The sequence below is a fragment of the Podarcis filfolensis genome (genome assembly GCF_964270895.1).
Source record: "Podarcis filfolensis genome assembly, chromosome: 14".
NCBI lineage: Eukaryota > Metazoa > Chordata > Lepidosauria > Squamata > Lacertidae > Podarcis > Podarcis filfolensis.
Genome location: NC_139616.1, coordinates 4,666,511 through 4,679,726, shown reverse-complemented (window position 1 = coordinate 4,679,726; position 13,216 = coordinate 4,666,511). Strand labels below are relative to the sequence as shown.

The window sequence follows — 13,216 nt, the reverse complement described above, 5'->3', positions numbered from 1 at the left end:
GAAAGCTAACACACAAATTTGCTATGTTACTATTGCCAGCAGAAGAAATCCAACAATCTCTGGAGAGAACAACTCTCTCACTGGGTATTATAAAACCCAACACATTTAATCTGACAAACATCACATAGCAATAGATTAATTCAAGCCTAACAGAGATCAGAACTATGATACCACAGTCAAACATATGTGTCTCTGTCCCCTGATATATTAACAGATGGAAAGTATGTCTCTGAACAGTGGTGGCTGCGGAGGATCACAAGCTATTGGACCCATGTTCTGCTTATGCACTTCTCAAAGACCATTTTGAAAATAGAACGATGGGCTATTTGGGCATGCGTTCTGATTCAGAAGGTATCCTCTTATGTTCTATATATCATGCAGCAACAATATTATTTGTTTCTTCACCCTAAGGTCCCAGGACAGGTTACAACATTCAGATACCACATTGAAAACAGTTTGAAAGCACTTACAAAAATAAAAATATACTTCTATAAGAAGTATAATGAAGGTGCAAAACACACCTTTGTGGGGAGGAAATTTTAAAGCTTAAAGGCTGCCACAGAGAATGCCCTCTCCTGGGCTGCCACCACCCTGAGCCTCTGGGTGCAGAGGAACTACCAAGAGGATGCCCTTGAATTGTGAAGCTCAAAGCTAGCGTCTCATGCTCTTACAACCCTGCCTATTTCCCTTACACTTTATTAATCTGTAGCAATAATCTCCTTTTGTATCTCTGCAAATGGCTATGTTTATCGGAAACATAACTGAGTCAAGTACTCTGTAGTCAGGATTTTACAGCTTCCTTGAGTGGAAATTATTGCCATTACGCAGTTCTCCTCTAAAGAGGAAGTGAAACTTGACAGATCATGTACAGAGGCAGCTTGCTTAAGTCACTATATAATTGCATAAAATTTCTTGAAAGTTGATCAATGGTTTCCACCAAATAAGTATAATATGCAGGAGTCAATTCATACATTCAGTTGTAATTCATCAAGTACTGAGCAGTCAGGTGACTTATTTGCATGTGTACACTTTCTTTTAGGCTCCCAACAAAATTTTCTAAACAGCATACCAGTAGAGTTTGGGCATAGTCTGGCATTCAGATAAATTAAGAAAAAGAACAACAAAATCTTAAGTGAAGTCCTTCTTAGCTGCCCAGGCACCTGGAACATTTCTAAAGGCAGCCTCATGCCACATTGACAGTGCTGCCTTTAGTGCATAGAAAACTTACAAATCTAGACATGATGGCAAATTTATCCAGGGAACCACTGACCTTCAATTAATAAATGTCTCAACTATTTTTGAAGACATTTAAAATATTTAGGTGGCATAGTAATGCTCTAAGATTATAGCCTCAGAGGAATTTTCATATACAACACTCAAAATGCCTTGTAGTTTCTTTCCTGTCTATGCATTTGAGAATTCTATCTTATCTGAGAAAACCAGCTAAATAAACTATTTAAAATCAAATGCACATTTCAGCAATTGGAGGTGTTACTATCAAATCGATAGACATGAAAATACAAGCACTTGTGACATGAACAGAAAGACGGAAGAGTACATAATAAAGGTTTCGCCATGCAGGAACTCAATTTACTTAAGCATGGTAATTAAAACTCAAGAACAATCAGCGTACAAGAACAATCTCAAAGTGTTGGAGCTTCGGTGGGCCACTAGGTGGCGCATCGGAAGATGGCTGACAATAACATCTCTCCGACCCACACGAGGTAATTTGGAGGCTATGATGGGGGTAATTAGCCTCCTTAACCCCCCCAGGATTGTGGGGGGGACGGCCCTTGCCTGCTGTGCCCTATACCACCCCCGAATTTGTGGGGGTGGGGGCACTAGGCACAAAGCCCTCCTGTGGGATTCCAGCACTCCTGGACGCCGTCCCTGATTCGCGCCGCTAGTTGCAAGCATCTTCAAAAGAAACAATTTGAACGAGATAAATTGCACATGCTTCAAGTAAAAAGGGGAGTAAAGACTGCTGACAGAAGAAATCTCTGATAACAAGACAAGAATAAAATATGAGAAGATACGTCAAGACACGGTATGACAAATGACTGAGGGGGGGAGGGGGAAAAACCTGCCTTCCTTTTTCCTATGTGATTTAACAAGAATCCCCTCCCCTAATGAGTCAGAAACTAAGGACTTAAGCTGTGGATTTAAGGCTGTGTGGAGATAAACTTTCGAACCAAAGCAATGTTTCAAGATGAAGCTGGAAAGCTAAGAGTTTTGGAATGACGCAGTTAAAAATGCCGTCGCCATTTTGGGAGGCATTGTTGGAGCTCTTGGGTCTGGGAGGAGAAAGAGAGAAATAGAGTTGTTTACATATTGTGGACCAACTTCTCGGTGGGACTTAAGAGCGACAAATGCCAAATTTATGATGGAAAGAGCGATGCTATCTACGAAGGAGATATATGGAAACCATCTGAACTTAGTGGAGGAACGGGAAATCCACACAGGATTATTATGTTGCTTATCGGCTTAAGGAGACTAACAGAAGAGATCGTAAAGGAAAAATAGAAATTATATGAACAAGATATGATGTGGAAACACCAAGATAAGACTGGATAGAATTATGAATTTTGTTTGGACTGATTGGGACTGATTTGGACATTAACACAGTAATAAGAAGATGATCTGAATCCCCCTTTGGATCTTGAAGTATGGGTTCCCCCAACAAAATTTAAAAATTTGGCTTTGTAATTTGGAATTTATGTGATGTGATTTAATTTGCTGTGATTGGCCAGTTAATAAAAATTATTTAAAAAAAATAAAAAAACAACAAAGTGTTGGACCTTCAAATGCCAATGTATTTCCTATCCTGACAAAACAAACCAGCAGGGCCAGAAAACCGCAGAGCCTCAGAACACAAGAAGACTCCAGCTTATGCTTGGTTTCTTGCAGCTCGTTAGTGCTTAATAAGACACCCAGCTTGAGCAGGTTTTCTTGTGGTTTCTTCCATTTCCTGACCATTTTAGTACACTCAGCATTCAAAAACTTTAGTTAGCAAACAGTTACTATGACAGTTCCCTGAGAAACAAAAGAACACCCTTCCTTGAATCAACTGTTTCCCCACAGGGAGCTCAGCTAAGGAAGGCTTGTTTAGGGTGCCATTATTCACTCAATGAGTGAATGTCATGTCTCTTCTGTGGTAGCAGAATCTTTTGGGAATTTCAACCCTAGGAATGGGCCCATTGAAAGTAAAAACCTTTCATCTGGAGAACACAGCAGTCTGTTAGAACAGGCCAGTGGCCCATCTATTCCAACACCCTGTTCTCACAATGGTCATCCAGATGCCCATTACGAGAAGCCCACAAGCAGAAACTGAGAACTAAAGCACTCTTTTCCTTGTGAATGCCAGCAAATGGGATTCAGAGATATACTTCCTTCAACAGTAGCTAGTAGTCACTGGTAGCATTATCCTCCATGAATCTGTATACTGTAATCCTATTTTAAAGCCATCCAAGTTGATCGCCATTGTGACATATTGTGGGAGCAAACTCCAAAAGTGCCATAGCTTAGAGGTAGAGCACATACTCTGTACACAAAAGATCTGAAATTCAATTCCTGGCATCTCCAGGCAGAGCTGAAACGGGCTCCCATCTGAAAATCTGGAAAGCTGCTGCATGAGCTCAATGGTCTGCTTGGTATAATAAGGCAGCTTCCTATAAACGACCATGGCTGGGCTGTCTCAGAGTACCCAATGTAGAGCCGCCAGATATTACTGGAACTACAGCCACGCTGGCTGGGGCTGTTGAGAATTGCAGTCCAGGACCAGCAACATCTAGAGAGCACAACCTTGGGCATTTCTGATCCCAATAATGTGGTCTTGATGTCTTGCCTGCTTGTGATTTAATTGTCTACTGTTTGGCATAACTGTTTGTAATGATGCTTTTAAAAAGTATTTCAAAAAACACCTGTAAAATGCCTTGCGCTGAATGAGACATCTGAAGGCCGCCCTGTTGACTTCTTAGCAGCTACTCAAACAGTGAAATGAAAATAGTGCAAGTTACAACCAAGTCCTACAGGTTGTTCAGAGGTTCATTAAGACTGTTCCTACTCCCTTATCACTTATGGTAATCTATTACCTCTGGTCATGAACATGCTCTGACATTACAGCAGTTTTCATTGTTTAAATGCTCTGACGTATCTGCTTTAAAGCGGGGTACACACCAGCGTTTTTAATATTGTATAACCAGCAAAAGAAATACAGTGGTACCTTAAGTGGTTAAGAACTTAATTCGTTCCAGAGGTCTGTCTAAACCTGAAACTGTTCTTAACCTGAAGCACCACTTTAACAAATGCCGTGCTGCAAGGTACTATTTCTGGGTAGCGAAGTCTGTAACCTGAAGCGTCTGTAACCTGAAGCATCTGTAACCTGAGGTACCAATGTAATAATACCTTAATGAAAAAGTGTTATTCTATTCTTACTTTTCAAACAATAGATTACAAGCACCACTATGTCCTGTGCCTCAAACAGCTGGGCACAGTTACAGTCCAGTTTCGTGGCCATGGGGATGCCCTGGAGAACTAGAAAGAGATCCAAATTTGTGACAAGGCCTTTGAGAATGTGTTCCACTCCCAGGGCAATAACTGCTCTGCCATCATGGAAAATATACATGTCAGAAGGAGGACGTCACTCCAAGTAAGAAAAAAAATATTCACTTGGATAGACCCATTCTGGAAAGTGACCAGTGTAAAATCAGGTTTTTTTTAAAGGATCCAAGCTGATTAGCTTAACATCAGTTCTAGGTAAATTGTTAAATATAAAATTTATGAAGCATAAGAACAAGTCTTTCATCAATATGGCTTCAGCAAAGGTAAGTCCTGTCTCATTAACATTTCAGAGTGACAAGAAGATTGTGAATGGAAGCGATCCCCATATGGATCAATAACTTTTAATAACAGGAACCAATGAGTAATAATAAATGTGCAACTCTCACAATGGAGGGATGCAAGGTGTAGAGTCACCAAAGGATATTTGGCAGGATCAATACAATTTTAAAATTCATAAATGACCTACAGTGTCATTGTGTAAAGGGCTCCAAAAGGAACTCTCCAATTTTGGGAAAACGGGAAACAAAATGCCAATTGTAACTCAAGGTAAATAAGTCAAAAGTGATGTATACTGGGGGGGAGGGGAATCAAAATCTGAATTTTACATGCATGCAGCAGTAAGCTAAACTGTGACTTAATGTGAATGAGCATAAGACTGAGATCACTGCACTCCTCGCATGCTCCTGCTGCCATCATGATACCCAAGGCTATTCCATGGTTTGGCTTAGTGTTATATACAAACCCTGAATCATGGTTTGTCTCAGTCCAGACAAACCACAAGTGTAATGAAGATTTGTTCTCAGCTTACCGCTTGCGGTTTCTCTGGGTGAGACAATCCACAAGCCCAGATTCAGATGTAATGTTAAGATGAACCATGGCTTAGTGCCAGGTAGCGGGGCAGAAGGAGGAGAAGTATTGGGACCACAGTCTTTGCTTCAGGAACCTGCACAATTGCTTGTTTGCATTACACTGTCATGTGCAGCAGCTGCAAAAAGGGCAAATTCCATGCTAGGAATCACTACGAAAGAAATTGAATATAATACTGTCAATATTGTAAAGTCTTTATACAAATATTATGATGCAACCCTACTTGGAATATTGTATACAGTCCTGGTTGCAGTACAGTGGTACCTCTAGTTGCGGACACGATCCATTCTGGGGTGCCGTTTGCACCCTGAAAAGTCCACTAGAGAGGCGCCTCAGCGCAAGCATGGAACGCAATAGAGCTCTTCTGCTCATGCACGAAGCACGCAGAACACTTCTGCGTGTGCGGTGAAACCCGGAAGTATACACTTCCAGGTTTGCAGTGTTCGCAAGCCGAAAAGACGCAACATGAACCTAACGCAACACAAGGTATGACTGTAAATAAAAAAATACATTGTAGAGCTGGAAAAGGGCAAACAAAATGATTAGGGGGCTGGGACTATTTACCCATAAGGACAGGTTACAACATTTGGAACTTTGTTGTTAATAAAAATAAAAAAGGCAAGTAAGAGAAATCATATAGGTATATCAAATTATACATAGTGTGAAGAGTTTTGCTTTTTCTCTCCCTCTCTCATAATACTATGTTGTCTTCACGTTCTGCTTGTGAGTTTCCCTTGGGAAGTAGATGACGGACAATATGAACCTTTGCTTTGATCTAGCAGAACTCAACTTCTCTTTTGTTCTTAGTACCTAGCCCTATGCTTATGGTCAGGCCAGACAGGAACTATGCCTGCCCCTAGCTTTAAAAATATTTTTTTCCTCTTTGATTCCTCACACCTCATGTGGGAGACAGGAAGTTTCATGTTACCCACTCTGAACTATCAGAATAAGGCAGGCCTGCAAAATGTTTAACCTGCCAATCTGTCATAGTAGCCATTCAAGAGGGTCTGTCAAGGGCTCAGTCAACTCCCTTTTTTGGTTATAGCCTAACAGCATAGTATTAAGCAGGTAGTTGAACACAATATTTAGCCAGTGAGCTACAGGTTTTTTTAAAAAAAGGAAACAAGACTCAAAACTTGGCCATATAATGTATTCTAAATCAGACACAGAACAGCCACCTAGATGTTACAAGTTTCTATGAGACGTAGTCAATGTGATGTCCTCCAGATATTGTTGGACTTCAACTCCCATCAGCCCCAACTAGCATTGCCAACAATATCTGGAGAGCACCATGCTTGCTACCTGCATCAATGCATCAATGCACAAGTGTTTCAAGTGTTGCAGGAGGAGGGAGCAGACAGAACAAATTAACAAATTGTGAAGCTGGACTTGAGCATATAAAACACCTAGCAATATGGGCATCCTGCGAGATAGCGCATAAAGGATACAGTGGTACCTCTGGTTACGTACTTAATTTGTTCCGGAGGTCCGTTCTTAACCTAAAACTATTCTTAACCTGAAGCACCACTTTAGCTAATGGGGCCTCCTGCTGCCGCTGCGCCGTAGGAGCACGATTTCTGTTCTCATCCTGAAGCAAAGTTCTTAACCCGAGGTACTATTTCTGGGTTAGCAGAGTCTGTAACCTGAAGTTGTAACCTGCAGTTGAACAGAGTGACTAGCAACCACTCACTCATGATATGTGTAACAAAAGTATCAACTAGTGGTAAAGTTCAAATCCATCACTATCTTCCCCATTTTGGCTATCAGAGTAAAAATGATTCCAGTCGTTGACTGTATCAGAGCTCCTGCACAGCTAGACAAGTTCCCGTGGCCAATTTTGACTGCTGTTTACCTTGGTCAGATTCTCCTTCCCTTTCCTTCACATCATGCCACAACTGTAGACGGAGGGCATATCTTATGTCACTTCAAATGACATAATTTCTGTACAGGACTGAGCAGTTTTAGGCACTTTATAAAGAATGCTAGTGGAAGTCGGTGCAAGGGTTCCCACTAGTGCAACAGCACCTATCCACCTCCCCTCTCCTCCCCAAAATCTGCTCTGGTTCAGAAGCACTCACAGAACAGCTTGCAGGAGGATCCTTACAACCTTGCGTCTTAACAGAAGTGACAAATCCCTCCCTGTGTCCCCAAACAAGGGCCTATTCCAACCCTCCGCCCCGCCCAACAGGGGCCAAGATGACATTTGATGATGGCGACATTTCTAGGCGTGTCGAACGGGTTAAGAGATGCACTCCAAGAGTGTCAAAAGGGTGGCGGGGTCGCTGGAAAGAGCGCTTTCCAAGGCAGCCGAAAGCGGGTTAGCCTAACGGGCTAACGAACCTGTTTCTCTCCGGGGCAGGGAGGTGGGCGAGAAGGGGCACCTACAGATCTCCAGTTCCGGGGCGGCCATCTGAGAAAAGGGTCCCGTCCCAGCGCTGCGGCGGCGAGAGCATCCCCGCCTCAAAGGCGCTCTCCGCCCTCCAGCACAAATCCCCATAACAAAGCGGCGAAGGGGGGCGGCAGAAGAGGAGACCCCCGCCTCACGGGCCCGCTCCTCTCACGCCCCCCGCGCCGGATCAACGCCTCCGCGGCCCCGCCGAAGCCCAATCGCAACAGAACGGGGACCGCGAAGGAGGCGGAATGGGGGGGGCGGGAAGGACGTCGCGCGAAGAAACCCCCACAATTCCACCCTCAAAAACGGTCTGAGGGACAAGGCGGGGCGCGAGAGAGGAAGGGAAATGGAAACGGAAACCGGCTCGCTCGCTGGCTCGCGGCGACGCCGTGGCCCCCGCCGCCCCCCAAGACCCAGCCGGCCGCCCTGAAGAGGCGCCAAGGGGCCGGGCCTGGGCTCCGCGAGGCGGGGAAGCCGCCCCCCGCCCGAGGCGCCGGCCCGAGGAAGCGCCCCTCCGAGGGAGGCCGAGGCCGCCTCACCGATGGTGGAGATGAAGGTGGTGTTGAAGGCGTCCTCGCTGAAGCGGAAGAGCAGGCAGGTCTTGCCCACGCCGGAGTCGCCGATGAGGAGCAGCTTGAAGAGATAGTCGTAGGTCTTCGCCATCTTCGCTCCGACTGGCGGCCGGGAGCCGGAGGGGAGGGGGAACTAGCGGGAGGGAGGCGAACAGGAAGGGGCGGGGCAGCCAGGCGAGCGGCGCGCGCGACGACGGAAGCCCCGCCTTGTCGCTCCCTCCAGCGGTCGCCGCCCGCGCAATGGCCTCTGGGAGTCGTGGTTTTTTCTGCGGGACTTTTCCCGTTTTGCTTGTAGGAAGCGACCGCGCTCGTCCCTGTCGAAATCCCAGCCTCCAAGGCGGGAGGGAGGAGGCCTGGCCGGGAGGGACGGCGGGCAGTGCTAGGGATTGGTGCCATACTATTATTTACATATTATTTAGTAATATAGTACAAAGTCAGAAGTGTCAACAAACTGCTAATTGCTGAATAGTTGTCCAGTTATATTTTGGAGGGGGGATAATAATTAATAAAGACATATTATTAATAAAAGTTTATAATTCAAATAGTTTTGATCTGCATTGTCATTGCACTGTTGTGGTTAGATTTGTTTCCTGTGTGACACTTTGAGTGCGAATGTATTCATTTATTTAAAATGTTTTTTAAAAATAATAATTAAAAAGCAAGCCCAAAAGTGGCTGTCAGAGTGGTATAAAAAGAAAAGGAGTCCCTGTCTTCGGACTTATGATTGAAAAAACATGATAGAATAAAAATTGATTGAAGGGAAGAGAAAAAGCAAACTCAGTCACTGTTTCTTACTTACATGAGTCTTAGAAGTGCCACTTAGAAAAGAAAACATTTGCCCAAGAGAAAGAGCCAAGAGTTGTTGGTCTTAACTTTCTGCCAAGAGTTGTGCAGACGGAGACCCTTTCCCTCACCTTCAGCCTGATATGATGGCCCATTTAAATATAGATTAAAAAATTATTACTACATATTACTATTATAATTTTTCGACCCCTCAGCTCAACACCCTGTGCAAGGGAACTGTCCACCCAGGGGTCAGCAACCTTTTTCAGCCATGGGCCAGTCCACCGTCCCTCAGACCATGTGGTGGGCCGAACTATATTTTTTTTGGTGGGGGAATTAACAAACTCCTATGCCCCACAAATAACTCAAGAGATGCATTTTAAATAAAAGCACACATTCTACTCACATAAAAACACCAGGCACGTCCCACAAATAATTCAGAGATGCATTTTAAATAAAAGGACACATTCTACTTCTGTAAAAACATGCTGATTCCTGGACCATCCACGGGCCGGATTGAGAAGGCAATTGGGCCACATTGGGCCTTAGGTTGCCTACCTCTGGTCCACACCACCCTAAATCTGGTGCAGATGCTGTGGTATACAAATAATCTTAGTGTTGAATTCAACTAACTTTTACTTAGAGTAGTCCCACAGACACTAATTAATATAACTTAATCATTGACATTAATTTCAGTGGTTTATCTGAGTAAAAGTTATTCAAATATAATTTATTATAATTATAATTCATTATAATTCATTTGTTTTTAGATTTTCTAAGAGACAGTACACAATTAAAATACAAAAGCCCAACTTTTAGGAAAGATCTGAAGTCAGTACTGTATCCAGACGTTTTTGATGTTTTATTTTGTTTTAAATGTGTTGGAAGCTGCCTAGACTGGCTGGGGTGACCCAGCCAGAAGGGCAGGACATAATAATAATAATAATAATAATAATAATAATAATAATAATAAACACAAACAAACATTTATTTCAACACTTTTATAAACTGATTCACACCATGGTTTCTGTGGTTTTAGTGCAATGAAGTTACAAAAGATATAGAAAATATATAATCAATTTAAATTAGTCGTAAAACCAGAAAATGACTTTGAAACATGTCTCTGCAAAGTCGATGAGTTTCTGGTGGTTTCTCATCGGTGTCCTTTCTGTTGATAAAAGACCTAAACTTTTGCCCCACACCTTCAGATTTCTCTCTGTTGTCTTTTTATGCTTTCTTCAGTGGCATTGTTGATTTTTCAAGGAATGCAATGTTCCAAGAATGTCAGCACCAAAGCTCTGTGGGGATGATGTCTGTGCACTTCCCACAGAATCATAGCATTTTCAAAGTTTGGTTGGCTTTACAGCACCACAGCACCAACACATATGCTCCAACATTTCTCCGATTACTGAGCTCCTGTTGCTCGGTCCCTGCTCCTGCCAACCTAGCAGTTTGAAAGCACGTCAAACTGCAAGTAGATAAATAGGTACAGCTCTGGCGGGAAGGTAAATGGCGTTTCCATGCGCTGCTCTGGTTTCGCCAGAAGCGACTTAGTCATGCTGGCCACATGACCTGGAAAAACTGTCTGCAGACAAATGTCGGCTCCCTCGGCCAGTAAAGCGAGATGAGCGTTGCAACCCCAGAGTTGTTCACGACTGGACTTAACTGTCAGGGGTCCTTTACGTTTACCTTTTATTCCATAACAACAGCTTTATTATTTATACCACCCACGTGACTGCGTTGCCCCAGGCACTCTGGGTGGCTTCCAACATACTGTATATAAAAACATAATAAAACATTACAAAAATTCCCTATACAGGGCTTCCTTCAGATGTCTTATAGTTATTTATCCCCTTGGCTCGGGGGTTGCATAACTCCATACCCTTCAAAATTTCTCCAATGAAAATAGGGACGTCCTAAGGAAAAGCCCTGCTTCTTGGGGAAAAAGCAATGACAAACCTAGACAGCATCTTAAAAAGCAGAGACATCACCTTGCCAACAAAGGTCCGTATAGTTAAAGCCATGGTTTTCCCAGTAGTGATGTATGGAAGTGAGAGCTGGACCATAAGGAAGGCTGATCGCCGAAGAATTGATGCTTTTGAATTATGGTGCTGGAGGAGACTCTTGACAGTCCCATGGACTGCAAGAATATCAAACCTCTCCATTCTTAAGGAAATCAGCCCTGAGTGCTCACTGGAAGGACAGATCCTGAAGCTGAGGCTCCAATACTTTGGCCACCTCATGAGAAGAGAAGACTCCCTGGAAAAGACCCTGATTTTGGGAAAGATGGAGGGCACAAGGAGAAGGGGACGACAGAGGATGAGATGGTTGGACAGTGTTCTCGAAGCTACCAGCATGAGTTTGACCAAACTGCGGGAGGCAGTGGAAGACAGGAGTGCCTGGCGTGCTCTGGTCCATGGAGTCACGAAGAGTCGGACACAACTAAACAACTAAACAACAACAACAAGGAACATTCTGGTATCAAATCAGAAATGGGGATGGCTTCTGTAAATCTGGAACTGCTCCTGGAAAATAGGGGCGCTTGGTCTGTGAGAGCAGAGCACCTACAGGCTCCAGAGACAAAGAAACAAGCAAGCCCATTTATGGAAGGAGGGATTTAGGCCAGGAATGGAAAACCTGTGGCCCCCCATCATCACTGACCACTAGTCATACTGGCCGGGGCTTATAGGAGTTAGAGTTCAGCAACATATGGAGGTGCCACAGATGTTCTTCTTCTCAAAAGAGAGAAATAGGAATGTTTCAGTTTGAAAGCAATAAAGAAGACCTGGGTTTGTATCCCCACTCAGCTCACTGGGTGACCTTGGGTCAGCCACAGTCTCTTAGCCTAATGTACTTCACAGGGCTGGTGAAGGGAAAAGTCATGTACATTACCTTAAGCTGCATGGAGGAGATGTCAGGTATACATGCAATAATAAACAAATTAAAGTGAAAAATACAAAGGAGAAGGAAACAGAAAGCATTTAAAATTAAGAAGATAGTGTTTTGCATAGCATCTTAGACCCTGGATCTTTGCCTTATTCCAAGTTGTAAACATATAAATGAACTAACCTTTGTTCCCTTTGCATATGAAAATGGAATTGTGGCAAATGAACTTTGTGTCAGCCAGCACATTTGCTGTGTAATGTAAGATCTTGTGCCCTTTTGCTTCTTGATCACTATATGTTATCTGTGTCATTGTTCAATTTCTATAATTTTAAAAGACTCTTTTTTTTAAGTTAAGAGATAGTAGCTCAGCCTGTTCATTTATAAACAAAGAGGAAGTGGTCAAGGGAATTCTGCTTCTTCATATCAGTGCCCAAATGGGGGGTTGGGAGTAATTAAATAGAACCTTTCAAGAGGTTATTGTAAGACTTAATCAGATTACTGGTCTGACAATGGAGCACTAAAACTAAATAGGTTAATTGTTTTAGACAAACATAAATAATCAGATTGGGTAAACCACCCCTACCACTATGAATAATAATTTAAAAATAACTTAAAACCTCCCTCTCCCAGAATATTGGGCTTTCTTGATTAGGAGGGAAGAGAATTATTTGATGTACTATATCACAATCCTATGCATGCATTTAATGGGGTTTATTCCCAGGTAAGTGTGTTCAATCATGTCAAAACACTGCCTTTTTCCCAAAAACACTAGGCTTTGATAAATGTTCTCACCATCAGACTGGAATAACCTAAGAACAAAATGAATGTATCTCAGTTTCCTCTATATTTCTGCTTTGCAAACCCTATCCAATTAGGAGCCAGAAACAGACTCTTAAGGCAGCTGTATATTTGATTAGCTCTAAAGAAGGATTCAAGACAGTACTCTATTTTTCTGCTTTTAGAGATTGCTGGCTGCTTGCCTCCTCTCTTTCCTGGGCTGATGGAGCCTCAGATGAAATTTTGTTCTAGTCCTATCAAAATGTGTTATAAGAAATAGAGACCCCTTAAATCTCTCTTCTGGAATATTATTGAAATGTCCCTATATGTAACATGCACAGATGTGCTCCATAGTCAAGGCAATGTCTTTGCGCGGGGC

At 43.1% G+C, this 13,216-nt stretch overlaps 1 protein-coding gene across 1 annotated transcript in view; it reads right to left on the bottom strand.

Annotated features, from left to right (window-relative positions):
• Window positions 1-8,610, bottom strand: part of RAB8B (RAB8B, member RAS oncogene family) — a 38,127-nt gene extending 29,517 nt beyond the window's left edge. Inside the window, exon 1 of the mRNA XM_083587072.1 lies at window positions 8,359-8,610. Coding sequence (XP_083443198.1) covers window positions 8,359-8,482 — 124 coding nt within the window. The 5' untranslated portion in view covers window positions 8,483-8,610. The remainder of the gene's footprint in view (window positions 1-8,358) is intronic.
• Between the last annotated feature and the right edge of the window lie 4,606 nt (window positions 8,611-13,216).